Genomic DNA, 21503 nt, shown 5'->3' with positions numbered 1-21503 from the left:
ACCTGAAAGTGTCTTACCTTTTATCTTTAATAAATTCATAGACAGGTTGTACATCACAGTATAGAAGAAAAATGTGGTTGTGAAGGAAGGTTTCCTGGTGAGAAGCAGTCTGCTCTTTCTGATGTTACTGCTGTGCTTCAATGCTGGGAACTAAGCCAAAAAGGATACTCTTCAAAGCCTGCTCTGTCAGTTCCTTCATCATACATAAATATATATGTGTATGTGTGTGTGTTTGTTTAAACTCTGATCTAGAATGCGCTTTTGACAATTACATAATCATTTGTTCTGGGGAACTGTCTACAGCAGACTTCATTAAACTCTTCAGGTTGCGTCATGATTAATAGCTTTTCCCCCTGTGGCTAATAAACAAGAGCACAGCACTCAATGCTGCAGCATGTTGGGTGTGTTTTACAGAGTGTGTGCTATTTTTGGATTAAAAAGGAACACTTCTGGAATACTGTTTGGCGCATATATATGATATATATCTTCGTATTTCAAATATATATTTGTTTACAAAACCCCTTACAGAAGAACAATAAAAGTCTGATCTGTATAAACTGCACAAAGACTCTTTCTGTGGATAAAGACATGTTCCAGCCTTACTGCAGCCCTCAATACGTACCATTTACAAATTTGCACCACACCAGTGACGTAATCTCTGATTTATGGGGGAAGAGGTAATTTTACTCTCAGGCTTAAGATGCTGGCCTTGCTTCAGTTAAAGGTTTAGCTGCTGCCAAGGTCTTGAATAAATCAGTCCGGTACACTTGCAGATTTTTCTGCGATTACTGTGGATTACTGCTAGGATTATGAGAATGAATGAACAACAGCTTTTATTGCCTCTTGTTTCCTGATGTCTGTTAACAGTGGACCTGTAGACCTACTTTTAGCTCAGAGGGAAGGATGATGTGTTCAGTAGAAGTAGGTTTAGTTCTACATACAATTTTACAATTTCACTTCCTGAAGGTTAATTTTGCTTGCTTTTACACTGACATTGTTTGGTCTGGATCTTTATAATTGGAGGTGTGAAAGGTTCCGTGAACAGTTTCAGTTTCAGAGTTTATTTGTCACACACACAGTTATACACAGTACACCATGCAGTGAAATGCTTTGAACAACTGTTCTGTACACTAGTCAACCATACGACAAAAGTGCAACAAATTGAGCAACAAGATGTTGTGCAAAAGAGCAAATAAAGTAAAGTGCTGAGAGGTGAAGTGAGTGGTGTGAAAGTCCAGTGAGTTATGTGTTTTATGGTTTAGCCTGGTTTAGTGTCCGAATAGCCTGAGGAAAGAAACTCAGTCTCATCCTTTCCGTCTTTGATCTTAGAGAGCGAAACCGCTTTCCAGACGGCAACAGAGCAAAAAGTTCATTGTTAGGATGACTAAGGTCTTTCACGATCTTCTTGGCTTTGGACCAACACCGCTTGTTGTAGATAGTCTGCAAGTCAGGGATGTGCTCTGAGGAGCGCACCACTCTCTGCAGAGTCCGTCTGTCCTGCTTAGTGCTGTTCCCAAACCAGGCTACCAGGTTTCCTGTAAGGAAGCCCTCAATGGTGCAGGAGTAGAAGTAGCACCTTGGTTGGCAATCTGAAGTCCCTAAGGCGCCTGAGGTGGTAGAGACGCTGACGGGCCTTCTTTGCCAGGGAATTTATGTGACAAGACCATGAAAGATCCTGTGAGATGTGAACTCCAAGGTACTTGAAAGTATCCACTCTGTCCACTGTGGTTCCATTAATCCTTACAGTGTGGTAGCTCCTCTTCTGTCTCCTGCTGCAGTCCACTATCAGCTCCTTGGTTTTGCTGACGTTGAGCAGCAGATTGTTTCCCAAGCACCAAGTCTCCAAGTTGTCAATCTCCTCCAGGTAGGCCCTTTCATCATTGTCAGAGATCAGGCCCACCACAACGGTATCGTCCGCAAATTTAATGATGGTGTTGGAGTTGAAAGTGTTCACGCAGTCGTGAGTGTACAATGAGTACAGTAGGGGCGATAAAACGCAGCCCTGAGGAGCACCAATACTAATGGTGAGAGTGGGTGAGACATGTTTACCCACTCGCACTGCTTGTGGTCTGTTTGTGAGGAAGCTGGAGATCCAGTGACACAGTGAGGAAGAAAGTCCCAGATCTAACAGCTTGGTGATGAGTTTGGAAGGAATGATAGTGTTAAACGCTGAACTGTAGTCTACAAACACTGTCTGGAACAAAGGAGCAAAGTTATGTGTGACCCAAAGGGTTGAGCTCGATCCAAAAAGTTTATCAGAAAGTTGAAGCAAGATATTATCACTTATTAAACAAAAGAAGAAAAAGAACTGGGTGTCGAAATCTGCCCCCCCCCCCCTTTGTGTGAACAAGCGTTATGCCTCAGAATGGTTTCAACAGATTTCGCTTGAAGTTCCTGTATCTTATGTGTAGATTAACTCATCTAACTAACCTTATAGACATACATGAAAGGGAATCTGATGCTAACCTCATATGTTTGTTCTGCTGCATGATTCATGTGCACTCTAAAGAAGTCAGAGACTGGCTGGAAGGCAAAATCTGGCACAACACCTGTAAAGTCAACTCGCTGAATTGACAAAACTAGTATCAGATAAGTAGACACAAGGAGACACAGCCATAGTAAATTATGACAACTGCAATGTGTGAACAAAGGGAACTGGACCAAATACACTGCCTGACCTAAAAAGTTGCCACCAAAAAAAAAGGTCACACACTACTAATATTTCTAATCGGACACTAATATTTCATAGGACCGCCTTTAGATTTCATTGTGGCATTAATTTACTGTAGCATTGTTTCAATAAGCTTCTGCAATGTGATAAGATTTATTTCAGTCCAGTGCTGCATTAATTTTCACCACCCTCTGCACAGCACCATCACCAGGCAGAGGAGCTCATTCAGCGGCAGACTGCTGTCCCAGTCCTGTTCCACCGACAGACTCCGAAAGTCTTTTGTCCATCAGGCCATAAGACTGTTCAACTCCTCTCAGCACAGCAAACTAAAGACTCTGTGACACTTTTTCATTACGGCAATTCTGTCCACACATGGACACACCCCATCTATGGACACACTCTCAGTCTTGCTGATGCCTATAACACTGTTTTTATAGTTCTACCCTATTTTGCACTAGTAGTTCATTCACTAGTTCATCCATCTACTGTTTACGTATCTTTTGCACTGCTAAATTTAAATTTTTATATAACTGTGTATTTGCACTTTGTATATGGCTGACATTAGTTATCCTCACTTTAGACTTATTTTGTATTGTAAGAAATGCACATGAACCTTGGTTTGGATTTTCAGTTGCAGAAAATTAAACTACTAACAAAAAGTAATTTATACACACAGACGCACACACATCTGCATAAAACAGTGTCTACAGCCCTGACCCCAGACGCCTACTCTGGATGTTTCGATTTGACACCTCCACTTTAACTCCAAATAATCCTTTATGGCCACATTCATTTTTTAGGAATGTAGTGTTGATTTTTGCTGTGACTTTTTCATGTGTCTGCTCAGTGTTAGTTCTGTGTCTGGCAGCTGTTCGCTCTGCTAGCAGTGAGCTAAAATACATAGTTTCCTAGCGTCTGGCTGCTTTTTTTTTTTTTTGATGTCCACACAGTGAATGATTTAACCTTGGAGCTCATTAGAGTGAGCTACTGAGCACTGTCTGGAAGAGCACTCTGACCTTTTGAGAAGGCTGCAGTGCCAGTCACCAGCCAGCCAAATTCACAGGCATCAGACTTTCCTTCAGAATGTCAGAGCAGTGCAAAAACACTCGCACTTTCTTTTCCTCCTCAGCAAACCCTTTTTTTTTATACAGAAAGTGAAATGTTAAAGCACAGACTATGCCCAGGAGAATTCATCAGTACTGCTTCATCATGAATGTTTTATTCATTATAGTTTTTTTTTTTCCATTTTCTCATCCTCTCTCACTCTCTTTCTCTCTCTCTTTCTCTCTCTCTCTCTCTCTCTCTCACTTTCTCACACACTCTCTCGAAAAGCCTGTTTGTTTTATTACTTGTAAACGATAGCCTGTACTATTCTTTTCATTTAGCTAATGAAATCCTGGAGGAATGTTCTTTATTCTTGTTAAATATATCAGACGCAGGACCTAATACTCTTTAGTTATTTACTTTCATTTCATGTTACTCATGCATTACACAGTCTTCTTAGTGCACAGATGATATCCAGTAAGTCTGTGCTTTGCCAGGAACTATGTGGAAAAACTAGTTTTTCCATTATGCCTTCAAAGAAATAGTTAAGCCTGCCGAACATTCAAAGCTTATATGGCTTTAAGGTGTCAGGACATGCATTTGTTTAGTTTACTTTGATTTGGATCAGTAAGCATAGCTTTGTTTTAGCATTGTACAAATATCATTGTAATTACTATTAGAGTAGTAGGATAGGATCGTGTTACTGTACAATTTGTATGGCACAATTTGCTAAATATTAGAGCTTCTGTAATATTCACTGCATCACTTTTGGAATCTTTTAAATGCTTTCATATTCCATGTACATGTAAATGTATATGAATTTGTGTGCTGAGCTACACTGTCTATCTCTCTTATGTAACACTAAAAACTCTCTTCGCTTTGGACGCAGCTTTCCAACTGTTGCTGCTGTACTTTTGGTGTCAGTTTAATGTGTTCCGTATTTTTTGGGGGTTAGTGGTGTCTGTTTCTCTGCTGTACTCATTGTTTTTCACCACATCATAATACAACGTGTCAAAAGGCTTTTGAGGGTAAATAAAATGAGTCAAGACTATTGTGTCACAGTTTTGAGGTTTTCAAAATCCATGTTTTTAAGTTCCATATTTTGTGTTAAACAAAGAAACCACAGTGTGGAGTTCACTGTGTGTCTTTCCATATACTGAACTGAAATTATTGAAATGTGCTGAGAAAAATACAAGTTGAAATAGCTCAGACAAGCTGTTCCTAGTAGCCTACTTTTTCTGAAGTCTGACCCATTTTAACTCATTTGACTTAGTCCAAAAGCAAAAAAAATTCTCTAGTATCTGATTGATTAAAAAAAAATAAGAGACAGTTTCTTCAGTTTCTGAATCAGTTGCTCTGATTTTGCTATTTATCCCAAATTATAAACAAAAATATTGTCATTTAGAGCATTTATTTATAGAAAATGAGAAATTGTTCAGAAATCTTTATTTGGTGGAATAACCCTGGTGTTTAATCACAGTTTTGATGTATCTTGGGATGTTCTCCTCCACCAGTCTTACACACAGCTTTTGGATAACTTTATGCCACTCCTGGTGCAAAAATTCAAGCAGTTCAGCTTGGTTTGATGGCTTCTGATCATTCATCTTCCTCTTGATTATATTCCAGAGATTTTCAATTTGGTAAAATCAAAGAAACTCATCATTTTAGGTGGTCTCTTATTTTTTCAGAGCTGTATTATGTATTGACAAATAAAAATGAATAACCTTTAATAAAAAATAACTGACGTATTAAACTAATAAGGTGTGTTTTAAACAGAATATCGTCAAACTGTGCTGAACTCCCTGCTGTAGATTTTAATGGAACATTACTGTAGATTCTTTTCTTGGAGTTGAGGCCTTGAGGCATGGACTGTACAAATACCTATGTCTCATATGCATTGAGCTGGGAGTGATTTTCTTGGCAGTGATGGGCATTTTGAGAGCTAGACACACTAGCGTGTAATTGTGGTTTGCTGACGAGGTCTGAGTTGAGGTTAGACAAATATCTACCCACCATAACTGAAGATTGCTGTGTCAGGGAAACTGAAATGCAAGAGAAAGAGCTTTCCACAGGTTTGACAAATGGTTGAAAGATTTGGTTTTACATCTGGAACACACTGGAAATAATGTGTTTGTTGTTTTGCTTAGCTAACTCTTGTTTTTTTGAAGAATCCATACAGAACTATATATATTTAGTATGCAGAAACACTGCCCTCTGCTGGTAGACAGAAAAAATCACTGTTTAGAGAGTGTCTGACATTTGGTTCTGTTTTTCAGATTACGTAAAACAGTGATTTCCAGCCTTGTGTTGGAGGACCCTCTGCCCTGCAAATGTACTGACTCAAAGCACACCTGGTGCAGATAATTAACCAATAAACAAGCCCTTCCTGATTTAAAGATGGTGTTTTAGATCAGGTAACTTTATTACCCGAACCCTGCCTGAGACCACCTTTGTAAGTGGTAAGGTCCTAATCATATGGCCTTTTACTGGCTGGCCCCTTGGCAGATGGATATAGAAATATGCAATATAATTAGGGTTCCACAAAAACAAAATAAATAAAAAATAATTAATTAAAAAATAAGTAAAATTAATGTTAAAATGTTTTGTGACTATTGATAAGCAGAATGGCAAGAACATAACTACAGGTGGCAAGGAATGGAGAATAATTCAGTATCAATATAAATTGTATTAGATATAACATTCATAACATGATATAGCATTATTTACAGCATCTGTCACACACTGACGTGCATTTCATGAACTGGCAAAATAATTTTTCAGGTTATGTAAGGTGTTGTAGGGCTGGCAGTTTTTTTATTGTTATTGTCAATATCAGAATTTCATTCTGTTGACTGAAATTAAGAAGTGTAATTTGATATTAAAGTTGTCCCCAATTTGGACGATTACCTAATTCCTGTTCATATCAACACCCCCTTTCACCAGCAATGCCCCCAAAACTAGAAGGGTAAAGACTAGCACATGAGTCCTTCAGCGCATGAGAAGCCAACAGTTTGTTTTTAACAGATGCTGATGCTGCATCACTGGGTTGCCAGAGCACTCGGAAAAAAGTGCCAGGTCCCCAGCTCTGATACATCAGCTAACAGATGCCTGTGCTGATTAGCATCACATTGTGAGAGAGCCTTCTACCTACCCCTGAGAGAGCAAGGGCAATTGTACTCTTTTAGACTCCTAATGGCAAGCAGTCAAATCTGGCAAAACCTTGGATTATAAGGACACAGCCTCCGTCTGCTGGACAACCCTATGTAGTGAAGCATGTTGTTGGCCAAAGTTCTAGAATTAAGCAATAATACTCGAGAGGGAGTGCTATAGCGTATAATATTGTCCTGTGGAATTACAAGCATCCCCTAATTTCGGCCACCTTACATTCATCTTAAAATTTATTTTTGCTGGAAATTATATACACTTAAGCTTTTAACTTGATATTGGTGGCTGATAATATTTGTAATAATGCATATTTTCGAATCACTGAGCTTATTTCTGTGAACCACGTCTTTGCCTTCGCGGCCTGTTGGAGACATGGAGACGTTTGTGCACTGTGCCTATGGGATCCAGCGGCTTCCTGTGGTGTTTAATGTCATCGCATTTGGTTTGTATTTGGTTTGTAAGCGCTGCAATACATGGAGAAGTAATACATAGAGAGCTTCGGTTACAGTGCATTACCGGCTAATGATGTCACTCATAAAACGCCTCTCAGCCAATCACATTACAGGGTCAGAACTAACTGTTGTTTGTTACTGACAATATCCACAGTATTCTCAAAAAATGAAGTATAATGTGTATTTATCGTCTTCATCACCTTTATCTCTAATATTTATTTTCTGTACTGAATTGTACTGCTGACCAGCAAGTATGCTTAACATGTGGTGTTGTCCGAGTGTTCTTATGTACTTAGAGAAACTGCAGGAGTCCAGATTAATCACTGTTGATATGACTCTGTTTATTGTTAAGGAGATGCAGCATAAGCACAAGCTTGGAGTCTGTCTGTGTTTGTTTGGAAATGATGTCTCATGTGGAGTTTGTCTGGACTGTGGAGCACATGTTTTTAGTTTATTATTATTTTTTTTATGTTAATGGCACATTTTCTGTGTGTTACAGTCAGTTTACAGTTCAAAACTTGAAGCGTGTTTGTTTGTATGACACAACTAGTAAGGCATTTTATCTAGTCCAGTATGTCTTGAGTTCCTTCTTGGTTTTGTTTCCTGCAAATCTGGTGGTCCGTGTGCATAAAGGGAAGCAGCTCCTGACTGGGGTTCAGAAGGGTGGTGACCAATGCTTGGATCTGCAGAAATGATCCTCATAGAATGCAAAGACCGACATGATAAGTCATATAACTAACTCTATGCGTTTCTGTGTTTTGCTTTATAGCTCATAGACACTTTCTCTACTGAGATCTCAGAGCTGAAGCAGGAGATGGTTCAAACAGCCAGAGACCCTGATACTAAGCTCCTACAAGGGTGAGTTCATTATCCTTTTCTCTCTCATTCTATTGCTATAACTATTTTTATATAGCTATGCTTATACAGTAGGTGACACAACAGTCATTGGGGTGTTTAAAATTAATTGTCACTTTAGTAACCCTTACAATATTGATCTCAGTTGTCTCTTTTCTTAAACAGATCATAGACTTACTGTCTAAATGTATTTTGCCAAAGAAAACTAAAATCTTGTATCACACAGTTTTGTATTGCAAATATCTGTTTTTAATTTAGTATTTGTTGTTTGTTTCTATTGTTTATCTTGTTTTGCATGGCATATTATTATACAGAACAGTGTCTTCAAAAATGTTTACTTCTTGTTTTCTCTGGCAATGCTAACTGTTGACCAGTAGGAGGAGCATATTACTGTTTATGTATAGCTTCATGGCATATTAAGAAAAATATAAAATAATAAAATAATTTGAGAAACGTTTGCAGTATTTGTGGTTTGGCTTCTTTTAGCTTGTCTGACTTAATGTTAATTTTAAACTTTTTATTAAGTTTAAAATGGTTGTGTTAGATCATGGGTGTCAAATCTGTCCTCATTGAGCCGGGGTGGCTGCAGAAATAATATATAATAAAATTATATATATATACAGTATTTATTATTTATTTATTTTATTTTACAATATTGCCCTGCCCTAATTGACCGCCACTAAAATTTGCCAGTGTGAAGTTTTTTGTGTAAGGTTTTTGTGAAAAAACACCAATCACTAAAATCGCAAGGCATTTTCCCCTTTTTACAGATACTCATTACTAAAGGCTGCAGTGCACAAATAAAACCCATTTTCATTGCTTGGGTTTTTAATTATGCTAATTTGTCACAGTGTATTTTAAATCAATCATAATACGTTATGTTCATAGGTGTCTGTCCAAATTTCTCTCCTCATTTTTGACAAGATATGGCATGTCTAAGTATATGACAACAAATACGTAATTAGTTTTCTGCATTTGTGCGTTCCTCCCTCTCTCTGCAGGCTAGAGGGTGAGGTGAGCGGCCTGTTCCTGCAGTCGTCTGTCTGCACTGGTGCCGTGGGGGTCCGCGACTCGGGCTATGACTCTTTGCGCCGGCGCATGAGTGTTCTCGATAGACTGACGCACACACACTCCGTCTGGCTGCTGCTTTCACTAAGCGATGACGACGCAACTCGCATTCTGGAGGCACAGCCGCCAGGGGTGAGGCTGCTGTATGCATACACACACCCTACGTTGTTCGTCATGTCACAGTAACAACAAGTGTCAGTATTTGTCAATTGTTATCTCTGACCTTTGGTTTGAGTTTTAAATGCCTTATTAATGCAAGGATTATTTCTAGACTGCTGATGCTGTACAGCACATCATCTGTGCTGATGCTGCATCATGATGTTGCTCAGCCTGACCTGTGTGACCCCATACTTAAAATTCAGTAATGTATGCAATACTAATGCATTAATAGAATTTAATTAATTAATTAATGTTGTTTTTCCCCCCACCTCTGTGAATCACGTAGACCTTCCTGGTGAGGAGGTCATCTAAGCTCCAGAAGAAGGTTATTTCCCTGCGAATGGACAGCGACAGTACCGCATTGACTGTGAGGGACTTCCCAGTCAAAGAGAGCCAATACAGTAAGTGCCACCCAATTCCAGTGTACTACCAACTACACTATATCTCTTTTCTGCTTTTCACTTCCCTCTGCTGGGTACTTATTTTTAAAACTGGTCCGGTTTTACCACTCTTTTTTTTTTTTTTTTTTTCTTTTAATCTCTATTGATCCACTATCTCTGGCCAAGTGTAACAAAAGCTACAGTGACTCAGAGAGTGAGCTAAATTTGGCTACATGGCTAAGTGTCTTCAGACTCTGCTGGGTTTCTGTGATACTGCACACACACATTTGCTTTGTCCTTTATCAGCCTTTCTTTTGTTTAAAAGTGAAATGATTGTGTTGTATTAACCAAGCTAAAAAAACATCAAAATTAGAATTCATAAAAAACATTTAATGCGGTTTTCAGTGTTTGTTTAGTGTTGTTAAGGAGAATTCGGTGCTTTCTGTTGTTTAAAATGATACATTTCTAACACTATAGATAAGAGACACAGGTCAAAAGAAAAGTCATATGCCTTGTTTAGCTTAAAAAAACAACTTCTATTTAGATTTTAATCAGTGACTGGTTTCCTCATTCATAATGTCTCTGCAGAGGAGATGTGCCTAAACATACAGCTCTGGGAAAAAAATAAGAGACCACTTAAAAATGATAAGTTTCTTTGATTTTACCAAATTAAAAATCAAGAGGAAGATGGATGATCACTTTTTGCACCAGGAGTGGCATAAAGTTATCTGAAAGCAGTGTGTAAGACTGGTGGAGGAGAACATGCCAAGATGCATGAAAACTGTGATTAAACACCAGGGTTATTCCACCAAATAAAGATTTCTGAACAATTTCTAATTTTCTATAAATAAATGCTCTAAATGACAATATTTTTGTTTATAATTTGGGATAAATATATATAGAATACAACAACAATGTTTATTTTTCTCAAACATATACCTATAACATATACCCAAACATATACTGTTTTAGGAACTGATGAACTGATTCATTCACATTATAGGCATGTATATATCAACAACAGTTCATAAATGTTAACCCTTAAGTTCTGGTCTGATCTGATTTAAGCAACAAAAAAAAAACAGTACCAGGCAGTTTCCTCTTCCTCTCTCTTCCCCCTGTCCTGTGTGTGAGCATGGAATCCCCCGGTTACAGATTGATTTTGAACAACCAATAGACTGTGGGGATATTCACTGAAAATGACATACGTGTACTGTATAAATATTCCTTAATACACCTTTAATTCATAATTCATGTTTTATTTCATAAATAATAAAAAATCTGGACTTCAGAAGGATTTAGATGCAGACCTCTGTAACAGCAGCAGTGGAAAAAATCAGTGTAAACGGATGAGGAAGAAACCTTGAATATGACATGAATGCTTTCCTTCATTTCCTGACAGTTTTTCACACCAGATGTTGTAGCAATCAGGACGTCACTTCTTCCTGTGTGCTCCTGCTGCTTCAGCAAGCTGCTAGATGGGAAAGCGTCTCATTTTCCAAAGTGGAATTAGACTGCTGTTTGTCAATTGCTATATTTTACTTTAAAAAGGCAGTGTAGGATAAAGGTAGTTCCAAAAGGCATTTCCAAAAGCATCTGTTTTGAATTAACCAGTTTTACAGTTTCTCTCTCTCTCTGTCTCTCTCTCTCTCTCTATTTGGGTCATATTCCAGTGGGTAGGAGGGACCTCCCTGCAAAGGAAGTCTAATGTATACAGTGGAATCTGTATTCGTGGATTTCCACAGTGTAGAAAACCTACAAATAATTCTTCTTTGTCTGTGAGTTACTGTTGCATGCAGTTTTTAAACCCTTGCTTTTCGTTTTGTGTTTGTATACATTTCAGCCTTCTCCCTAGAGGGCTCGGGGATCAGCTTTGCAGACCTCTTTCGTCTGGTGGCTTTCTGCTGCATAAGCAGGTAAGAGGATCTCTTTCACTAAATAACTCTCATTAGGAGGGAAGTATACTGTAATGCATGACGTCTTGGATGAAGAATGTGCATGTGTGGACTGGATAGAATATCCAGAACAAACACGAGGTGCATAAAAGAATTTCGTCTTTGAAAAGAAGGCAGAATATAAGCACATTAATTTAACTGGAAGACATTGTTTGCTCATCAGCCTCTAATCAGTTCTTTGTTACTATGCAGTTTCCTAATACAACTTCTTTTGTTTATGGCCTCTGTCTAAGACCTGCTCCCGCAACATGACCAGCAACAACTTGACCAGTCAATCCAGTCTTTAAAGTAGGCTGCAAAAGCAGCTTAAAATAAACGTTAGTTAAAATAGTCTTGTGTGCAAAAATAAACAGTTTGCTGAAAGTCTGACCTTCCTTCCCTTTTCCAAAATGGAAAGTAACTCACACAGTGTTACAGTTTACCCTGTTTCTAGTCCACAAGTTGTATTTTTAGGACATCCATATAGCAAATTTAACAGTACAACACAGGTTTTGGCTTTTAGTAGATAAACACATTGCTCTATGTAACAGTGCACTTACATTTTTATGTATTTGTTTCTCAAAATAGTTTGGTTTTCATTTGCTTTGTGTTAATCATACAAATTTGTAATATAAGTGTAAGTTGATGTTAAGTTGAACTTGACATCAAATTTCCATGGCTAATATATATATATATATATATATATATATATATATATATATATATATATATATATAAATATATATATATATATATATATATTGTTGGATTAACACCATTCACTTCTTGCTCCAGTCTTACAAAGCTACAAAGCAAAAAAGCAACTGAAACCGCAGGACAGAAGGGATTATGTGTCTGGAAATAAAGAGAAGTGGCCCCTTTGATGCTGTACTATGTCTTTTTCTCTTTGTGTGTTTATTATACTCTGAAGGCCCTTTTTTATTTTGTGCTGCTGCCAGTTCTACAGTCTCCTTTCTCTTGCCAAAGCAGCGTATTTGTCAGTGCCACGTAATGGAGTCTGTGGGTAAACACAGCCCTCTGTCTGCTTGCCTCACCCACATGCTGAGATTTGCAGCGGCAGCACTAGACTCTATTAGACCAGTGACTCTCTTTCTTTGTTTCTCTGCATTTGATTCTTTGTTTCTCAGCCTTTTGAAGAGATTTAAAGAAAGTTCAGGTTTAAGTGCTGCTTCTCAGATCATTAGTTATAGTGATTTAATGATATTACCCTAGCTTATGTGTGCTTTTTTCTGATATAGGGACGTTCTTCCTTTCACTTTGAAGCTTCCTGAGGCCATTTCTTCTGCAAAGACTCCTTCGGATCTCGAGGAAGTTGCCAAGTTGGGAATAGGTGAGGAGCCTGTAAAACTTTACTTGGACTGCATGTTTATTGTTCAGGATATTTTTTATTTGCCTGTTGGTCACTGACCCAATGCAAAGTATTACATTTCACCAGTTATGATTGCAGAACAAACCAAATGAACTAAAACTAGGAGAATTTAGTTGCACATTAAGTAGAGAAAGTTCAGAGTTCTTGGCCTAGGGGGCAATAGGGATTGTTACTGAGTCAGCAGCAGTTAAAGCAGGTTTCAGGTCTTAAACAGAATGATTTACTTGTGTCTGACTAAGCAAGGCTGTTGTTTGCGAGCTTTTAATGGCTGTGAGTCAGTGCGGTTCTCTTGCGTTCTTCAGTGCTTTGTTTTGTCAGTTTTCTTTAGTTAATCTATAAATTTAAGTATTGTGCTAACAGCCGATATCAGCAGAACATTATATATTGGACAAAAAAGGGAAAACTTTCTAACAATTTCTGAATGTTACTGTCAATGTCCTTAGAACGTTCAGTGTGTCAAGTTTTCTGGATGTTCTTAGAACCTTTTTTTTAACGTTCTTGTAATGTTACTGCAACATCACTGAACACTTCTGTCCAAGCTAATTTTTAGTTTTCGGAATATTATGTTTTAACCTTTCCATAATGTTAGCATTTGTCTATCTGTCTAATAATGTTATCTGAGAAACATTCTACTAACACAATACAAACCATTATTGTGTTACACCTTTTCAGAACATTACTGGAACATTATTTCTATAATGTCACAGGCTAATCTTTCTGGATCCTTTTTAAAATATTGCTAAACCTTCTTCTAATATTTACTGTTAGCTGAAAATGTGTGAACCCAGAGCAATCCTATAACTAATTTATCCTGAAGTAGCACATGCACACCCTGTGTGATGTCATGTTTTTATCTGTGTATTACTTCCTGTGGGGTAGTAAAGTGTCTAATAAATGTTTGAAAGCAATTTAGAGAAAGGGAGTTTGAGAGCCTACATTTAGATGCATTCTTAAAAGATCTTAAAGGGAGTTATTAAAAGTAGCTCATTTTAAAATTTAGTAGTGGATCTGTATTGGTCAATGCTCAATATTTCATTGTCTGTATTGGTCCCTTCATTGATTCATAAAACATAATATGCTGTGATAGATTTTTCATTTGGTAGCAACAAATCCTGTTTTTTTGTACCTAATCTACCTTTATCTTCCACAACAACTTAACATGTTTTAAAATTATTTGAAAAGAGATATGAACAGTGAGTCAAAACTCACTTATTCTACACAGTCCAGTTATAATTGTATGACCATATTCTTGTTTTTATAATCATTGTCCATTCGTGGGTCAATCTAAGCACTTCATTGACACTCTTTGACATTTCAGAGTGGTGTGTTATTGTATTGGTGTGTGTTGTGCTGGTATGAGTGAATCAGACACAGTGCAGCAGCGCTGCTGGAGTTTTTAAACACTGTGTCCACTTTAATCACTGTCCACTCTATATTAGACACTCCTACCAAGCTGTTCCACCATGTAGATGTAAAGTCTGAGACAGAAGCTCATCTGTTGCTGCACAGTTTGTAATGCCATCCTCTAGTTCTTCATCAGTGGGCACAGGACACTATTAGCTGGATATTTCTGTGTTGGTGAAATATTATCTGTCCAGTGGTGACACTGGGATATTAAAAACCTCCAGCAGTGTTGCTGAAGTGCTGAGAATGACACACCATGCAAAGTGCTTTTATTTGGTCAGTAGAGCCAATAAGATGAATAAGAGACATGAAAACACGGTACATCAAAACTTTTTAAAGCTGTGATATTTTCTGTAACATTTGGAGCAACATACTAAAAATATAGTTAGTTATATTTACATTCCCTTTTCTGATATATATGTGCTATCAGCCAGGAACTCAAATTCTTGCAAATTCATTAGAATTAATAGGGAGTTTGTCCCCTTGTAAAAGGCATTCTAGTATATTTTGGAACCTTGCTTGCTTAGATTAGTGAGATCAGGTACTGATGTTGGACGCGTTTAGATTTGATTACAAGCAGTGTCTAACCTATCTTGGAGATATTGTGCAGATGTTCTTTACTCCAGAGAGAACAGTTCCACTGATCCACAGCCCAATGATGGGAGATGTTGCATCAGTTTAGTGGATGTTGGCATTGGGCCTGGTGACCTTAAGCTCAAGTGCAGCTTCTCAGGAGCATCCCTTTCTACTGGTTTTTGCTTTTGCTTTTCTGTGGAAATTTATTCTATATATTATGTGTATTGAACATGAGTGTCAACAGTGGATTCACCTTAATGCAGTGGGATTCACTGAGTAGAAGGGTTGTCTACACAACTGTAGACATATTGTGCAGTTACAAAGACAGAGGTTATGGGATTAGGCCTAGTCTTGAACTACACAGCCTTTTTTCAATGGTGAAAATATAGTTTAAGAGTATAAGAAATATTCTTAAATAAATTATTAAGTAAAATAAAGTAGCTTGTTTGGTAACTGACTATACTATACTGTATCATTGCTGTTGGACATATAATATTTTTTCTTCTGTTGTCCATTTTTGTAATGTAAATCATGCAAGTAATCTTTGCAATGTGTATAAGTTTCATGATAAGTGGACCAATAGAAATGCTGCACAATTACTAAGAAAATATTTTTTGGTTTCTGTTAATGGTTTTAGTTATGTTGCCATTTTGTTTGACAGTAATAGGATACAGCTCTGGAAAATTATGAAAACCTCTGGAATATTTTTTATGCAATAGGAGTGGCATAAAGCAGTGTGTAAGACTGGTGGAGGAGAACATGCCAAGATGCATGAAACTGTGATTAAAAACAGGGCTATTCCACCAAATATTTCTGAACTTTTAAATCTTTATGAATGTAAAATAGTTTTTTTTTTCGTTATCTGAGGTCTGGAAGCTGTGATTTTTTTGTAATTTATGCCATTTCTCACTTTCTGCCAATAAATGCTCTAAATTGCAATATTTTTATTTGGAATTTGGGAGAAATGTTGTCCGTAGTTTATGAAATAAAACAACTATGTTCATTTTACTCAAACATATACCTATAAATAGCAAAATCAAAGAAACTGATTCAGAAACTGAGGTGGTCTCTTAATTTTTTTTCCAGAGCTGTATGTTGCATTTATAGCTAAATCTGCTTTCTGGCTGCTGGCTGCTTTCTAAAGTGTTGATGTATTTACTGTACGTGCAAGCTGGTTAATACGCTAATTATCTTAAATGAACAACTTCCTCACTGCATTCTGCTTCCTAAACTCATCCAAGTGCATTAGCCAGGTCGTTTGTTCTGAAGGCAGAGCCATATGGAGAGTGTGAGCTGAGACATTGCTGTGTGTGTGTGTTTGTGTGTGAACGCACGTCACTGTCGCAGCTGCTCATGTCAGAATCAAATGTGCCGCTCATATGGGCGGCACATGCTGGTGATGTCTGATGATGTTGACAGAATTTGTCTCAGACATATATATTTATTGCGTATAGCTCTGGGCTATCAGGTGAGATTCTGTCAGTGTATCTCTTGTTAGAATGAGACTTGTGCGTAAAATAACAGTCTGGATTGTAATACAACGCTTGATTTGACGTGTGTGTGTGGTTTGTGTGCCATATGACTAATAGCAATAAATGGGGGGAAGTGTTATTCAACACTGCAGCACCTGTTATTTCACCTGTGTGAAAATCCATGCTGGAAAGAGCTTGATTAAAAATAATACTAACAAAAAAAAACTCTAGGAATAAATATCATACTACAATGTGTACTTTGTAATTCCTTAGTTATTCACATTTTAAATAATGAATGTTCAACAATTCTGTTCCACCCTTTTTGCTGTTTATGCAAGTGATAAATGAATCACCTCCTTGTCCTGCAGAGGAATTCATTTTATTACCATACAAAATGGATGAAGCATAGTTCTAACCCAATACCAACCTCCCTTCTCCAAAACATTCAGCCACACATCACCCCAAAGCAAAGTCTCAGCACTTTCCTAGGAGGATTTTCCCAGTCTCCAGTGATGCATTATGCACATCTGTTGTATAATGGAGGCCTGCAGAACTCAAGCCATATGAGCACAGCTCCCAGCAGGGCAGGGCCTGGAAATTCTACACCAGGATCGCTTCCAAAATCAGCCCCACCTAGAGGATACGATGAACTTCATGCATTAGGTCCTGGTGGTCATATTTCAGTTTGGCTGACTGCTCTGACTGGGACAAACCAGGGTGAACTGAGGACAAAAAGAGGAAAAAGCTGAGAAAAAAAGAGAGTGAGAATACTGCTGTGAGAGTGGGGAAAATGTTGAGGAAAAAAAAAAAACAAATACAGTATTAGGTATTCGGGTCAGGGAAAGTTTTGGGATTTTTGGTCATTGTATCATAAAAGACCAACCCAATATTCAACAAGGCTGTGTAATGGCAAGATACGACATGCATCACAAAACAGGGGTTACTATTCAGTATATCATATGTGTATTGTGAAACTGTAAGCAAAGCGATTTTTAAATCAATTTTTTGAAAAACTGTCATACTGTAAAACACTATCATAATTATAAAATATGAGTTTAAGACAAATTGACTATTTATTCAGTCATGGGATCTAAAGTGGGATCTAACAACAGAGTACAGTAGTAGAGGTAGTTGGGGTTTTAACACAAAACAAAAATAGCCTACTGTCTGCCACCAGACTTTGTATGTAAATTCATCATGAAAAACAATAGTTTTTTGTTGTTTTTGTATGGATGCAGTAACAAAATAGCACATTATTTCGATATATCAGAATTTATTAAACCAATATCCCTAGATGTATTAATATGATGCATTAGTCCATATAAAGCTTGGTTACGGTATAAAGGCCATCTGCTTACATATCATCATCATCAAACATTAATAAGGGTTTCCAAATATCAGCATCTAATGTAAATAATCTAATGTGAGAATTGTCTACCAAGAAGGCCATTGCCTCAGGGTCATATTTTTTATTATTTTATTCAAAAAAAATTTTTTTTATGTTTCCTTCATTGGGTTATTACCTGTGTGTGCGAGAAAGTGAATGAACAGTTTGAATGTGTGTTCAGGTTTGTTAAAAACCTACTCTTTTCTCAGATATGTAACTTCTCAAGAATCAGCATGACCAAGCCTGTCCTACTTATTGCTTCACTGCTGGAACTGACTGGAAAACAGACTGTCAGCAATAACAAAGAGGGTCATAGTTTGTGCTTTTAGAAAATAATCTATTTTTCTATAGTTTTCTGTGCTTATCTGTTGGTTTTCCTGTTGACAAAAATTTAACCCAGTGAAGGAAAAGAGAAGAAAGATTGAGTGGAAAGTATTTGAAGGGGCGGCAGAATGAATATTTGAGTGAGGAGAAGTGGGAACAGAAAGCTACAGTGGCTGTGCTCCTCCCACCTGCTTATTAGCATACAAGACTCACGCCATGCAGTGGGTGTTGGTCTGAGTGTGTGTCACCGTCACCGCACAACTCATTCACAGTATTGGATTGGAAGTTTCAGGCGCACACATCTGAGGTGTTCTTAGTCAGGCTTTTGGAAACAGAGACAGACACAGGAGTTTCTAGAGGAGTGTGGGATATAACTCTTATTTTTTTTTAACTCTGGTGAGTTTTGTCTCTTTCTTAATTAAAACATTTTGTTGAATTCTTTCTTTCACTCTTAGTTTGCTGTATGACTTTTAAGACTTCCTGACGTTTTTTGTTGGGCAATTGCGTGTGCGGGAGTTTATCTGAGAAGTTATATGACTCATAAGTGCTCGGTATTGTGTTCACAGTGTTCTTTAATGCTTTTAGAAAACCAGCAGATGATTTAACAGATGTTTAAGCATTGTTTGTGTTTTACTTAAGATATTTCTTCTACACTCTTCATTTCTACTATACATCATACATTTAACTTTTTCCTTGTTCTATAGAGTTTTGGAACTCCGAGTTGTGCCATAAGAAGAAGAGTTCTTTGTCTGATGGAACTCCTCCAGACAATACACCGCAGAGACTGAAGCAGGAGACGCCGAAGACATCCCCCAAAGACGAGGTTCCACCCATCCTGCGCACTCGCAGCCCGTCTCAGCTGGAGTGTAGCCAATCTAATGGAGCATTGTGCTTCATTAACCCTCTCTTCCTAAAGACGCATCGCTCTGACACGACTCAACCTTCATCTGTCTCTGACGACAAAAGCACCAGCTCCTTTCCACTTGACACAAGCAGCGCAAGCCCTCAAAACGGCACCGACGTCCTTTGTCGAGACGCTAACACAGAACAGGCTGGCAGAGCAAAGAGCACACCACGTTCCCCTCCACCACGTCCACCTCCACCTCGCACTATCCCACGCAGACCAGCTCTGCCACGCAAGCAAAACAGCATGCCCAGCACGGCCGTGAGCTGGATCAAAACACCGCAGGAGAAAGGTGGCTTGCTGGGACGTCTTGGCTCCTCTTTTGGCTCCTTCTCACCCTCATCTTCGCCCCCAAAGAAGATCAGCTCGCCCATCCCCACACCTTCATCTCGCAACAAAAGATCTCCCAACCTACCCGACGCAGAAGGCCAACGCTGCCACCTGGCACTGGAGGACGAAACCATCGAGGAAGCTGTGTCGCTCAGTTTGGCCAAGCTGTCCTTGAGGAACGCAGCCTTGACAGAGAGCAGTGGCAGTCCCTCTGGACGGGAGCGCCTTAGTGACATAAGCATCTCCTCTACATCTTCCGATTCTCTGGACTTTAATCACAGCTTCTCACTACCAGCAGCTGGCACAAGCCCCTCCAGAACCAACCGAGCAGGAGGTGACAGCAGCCCGGAAGAGGAGGAAGAGGAAGAGGAGGAGGAAGAGGAAGACTTTGGTGTGAGTGTAGAGAGTGACCAGGAGATCAGCATGGAACCACCCTTCAAATCCAAGAAGCGGCACAGTGGTGGCGCCTTCGTGCTGCAGCGGGCGCTGAAGGGCCACCTCCGTAAGGTCAGTGGCGTCTTCAACTCGCTCATGACCCCTGAGAAGAGGGCCATCCGGAGGATCTCAGAGCAATCCCGGGACAAAGGCACTTACTTCGGCTGCCTGGTGCAGGACTATGTAAGCTTCTTGCAGGAGAACCGTGGCTGCCACACCTCAGGACTGGACCTGCTGCAGACGCTCAGGCAGTTCATGACTCAGATGAAGTCCTACCTGCTGCAGAGCTCTGAGCTCGACCCTCCAATCGAGTCTCTCATCCCTGAGGACCAGATTGGTAAGAGACCTTCAGACTAATCTTTATATGTATAGACTGTAAAGCTTGAGATGTGCTTGCTCATTTTTTCTGTGTTATGTGTATGCAAATTACCGTACACACAAAAACAATAGCGTTTGTGTAGACAATCAGCTGCATCTAAATGGTAGAACATTTTCAAGAAAAGCTGCCTGACCTCAAGTCCTTTACAGTCAGTGCAGTGTTTTCTGGTCTGCCCTTTAGTAAAAGCCACCAGTAATGTGCATAACACATAGGCATGCATAACACATACACACATAAGTATGTAAACAGTTACATTCAAAGTGCGGTAGGTTGTATACACAAATTCATGTCCAAATAGCAGGTATAAATGTTGCCAAAAGGTAGAAAACATGCACTTATTCATTTGAAATGAACGAAACGTTTAATAATAGCTTGTCCTGTCTGAAAACAATTTGCATTTAAAGTTTTGGTTATTTTTCTTCTAAAAGTGCAAGGTTATAAATAAAAAAAAATCTTGCAGCCATAAAATAACTATCCTTACGAATGTAACCCCTTTGGAAAAGCTAGAATTAAAAATATAGCTAAAGGGAAGTGTGAAGACTTTAAAGACATGTGGTTAAGCTTCTTACAAAATGTAAAACATTGTAAACATGTAAACTTAAGCTTGTATTAATAGAGTGAGCTTTGGGTGTTAGGGTGGGAGGATGATGTGTGGTTGTAAAATCCTTAAAATTAATAAAAACATTTGTGAGAAAAAAAGCATTGAGAGAAAAGTAAGCAAATTATAGTGAATTTACTGTTTCTCTTATCTACTCATAAGACCTTAAAATAGTTCACCTTTCCAGTTATTATCTTGCTGATAACAATAATGATAAATGTACTTGTAACTGAAAAATAGTCTATCTAATCAGTTAATCTAATCTTTGCCTAGGCATGTAATTAGATAAATACATATTAGTAGAATAAATGCTGCTCTGGTTTTTGTAAGGAGTATCAGCTTCCTCCTGAGATAGTTACATAGTAGTGTATCACAATAAAGTACAAAAAATATTGTGTTTATGTACTATGACTTCCACCACATAGTGCTAGCACATCCGCTAACCAGACGCAGCAGCTGGGAGAATATTCATTTGTTTGGAATGTGTCTGTGTACCGGTGTCCGATCACTCATCATCAATGTCACTTTGAGTGCTCCTAAAGTAGAATCCCTGCCGGATCACGCGTGTTATTCTTG

At 38.5% G+C, this 21503-nt stretch overlaps 2 protein-coding genes across 2 annotated transcripts in view; both read left to right on the top strand.

Moving 5' to 3' along the window:
• rin2a (Ras and Rab interactor 2a) overlaps nucleotides 1-21503 on the top strand; it is a 59438-nt gene that overhangs the window by 26675 nt on the left and 11260 nt on the right. Inside the window, exons 3-8 of the mRNA XM_007252224.4 lie at nucleotides 8102-8190; nucleotides 9189-9387; nucleotides 9701-9815; nucleotides 11638-11710; nucleotides 12988-13079; nucleotides 18986-20287. Coding sequence (XP_007252286.3) covers nucleotides 8102-8190; nucleotides 9189-9387; nucleotides 9701-9815; nucleotides 11638-11710; nucleotides 12988-13079; nucleotides 18986-20287 — 1870 coding nt within the window. The remainder of the gene's footprint in view (nucleotides 1-8101; nucleotides 8191-9188; nucleotides 9388-9700; nucleotides 9816-11637; nucleotides 11711-12987; nucleotides 13080-18985; nucleotides 20288-21503) is intronic.
• eef1a1a (eukaryotic translation elongation factor 1 alpha 1a) overlaps nucleotides 13295-21503 on the top strand; it is a 48730-nt gene continuing 40521 nt past the window's right edge. Inside the window, exon 1 of the mRNA XM_049481010.1 lies at nucleotides 13295-13304. The gene's annotated coding sequence lies outside the window, so the exon portion shown is untranslated. The remainder of the gene's footprint in view (nucleotides 13305-21503) is intronic.

This window comes from Astyanax mexicanus, chromosome 7 (genome assembly GCF_023375975.1).
Source record: "Astyanax mexicanus isolate ESR-SI-001 chromosome 7, AstMex3_surface, whole genome shotgun sequence".
Lineage (NCBI taxonomy): Eukaryota > Metazoa > Chordata > Actinopteri > Characiformes > Acestrorhamphidae > Astyanax > Astyanax mexicanus.
Note: the sequence above shows the minus strand (reverse complement) of the source record. Positions and strands in the feature narration are given on the sequence as shown.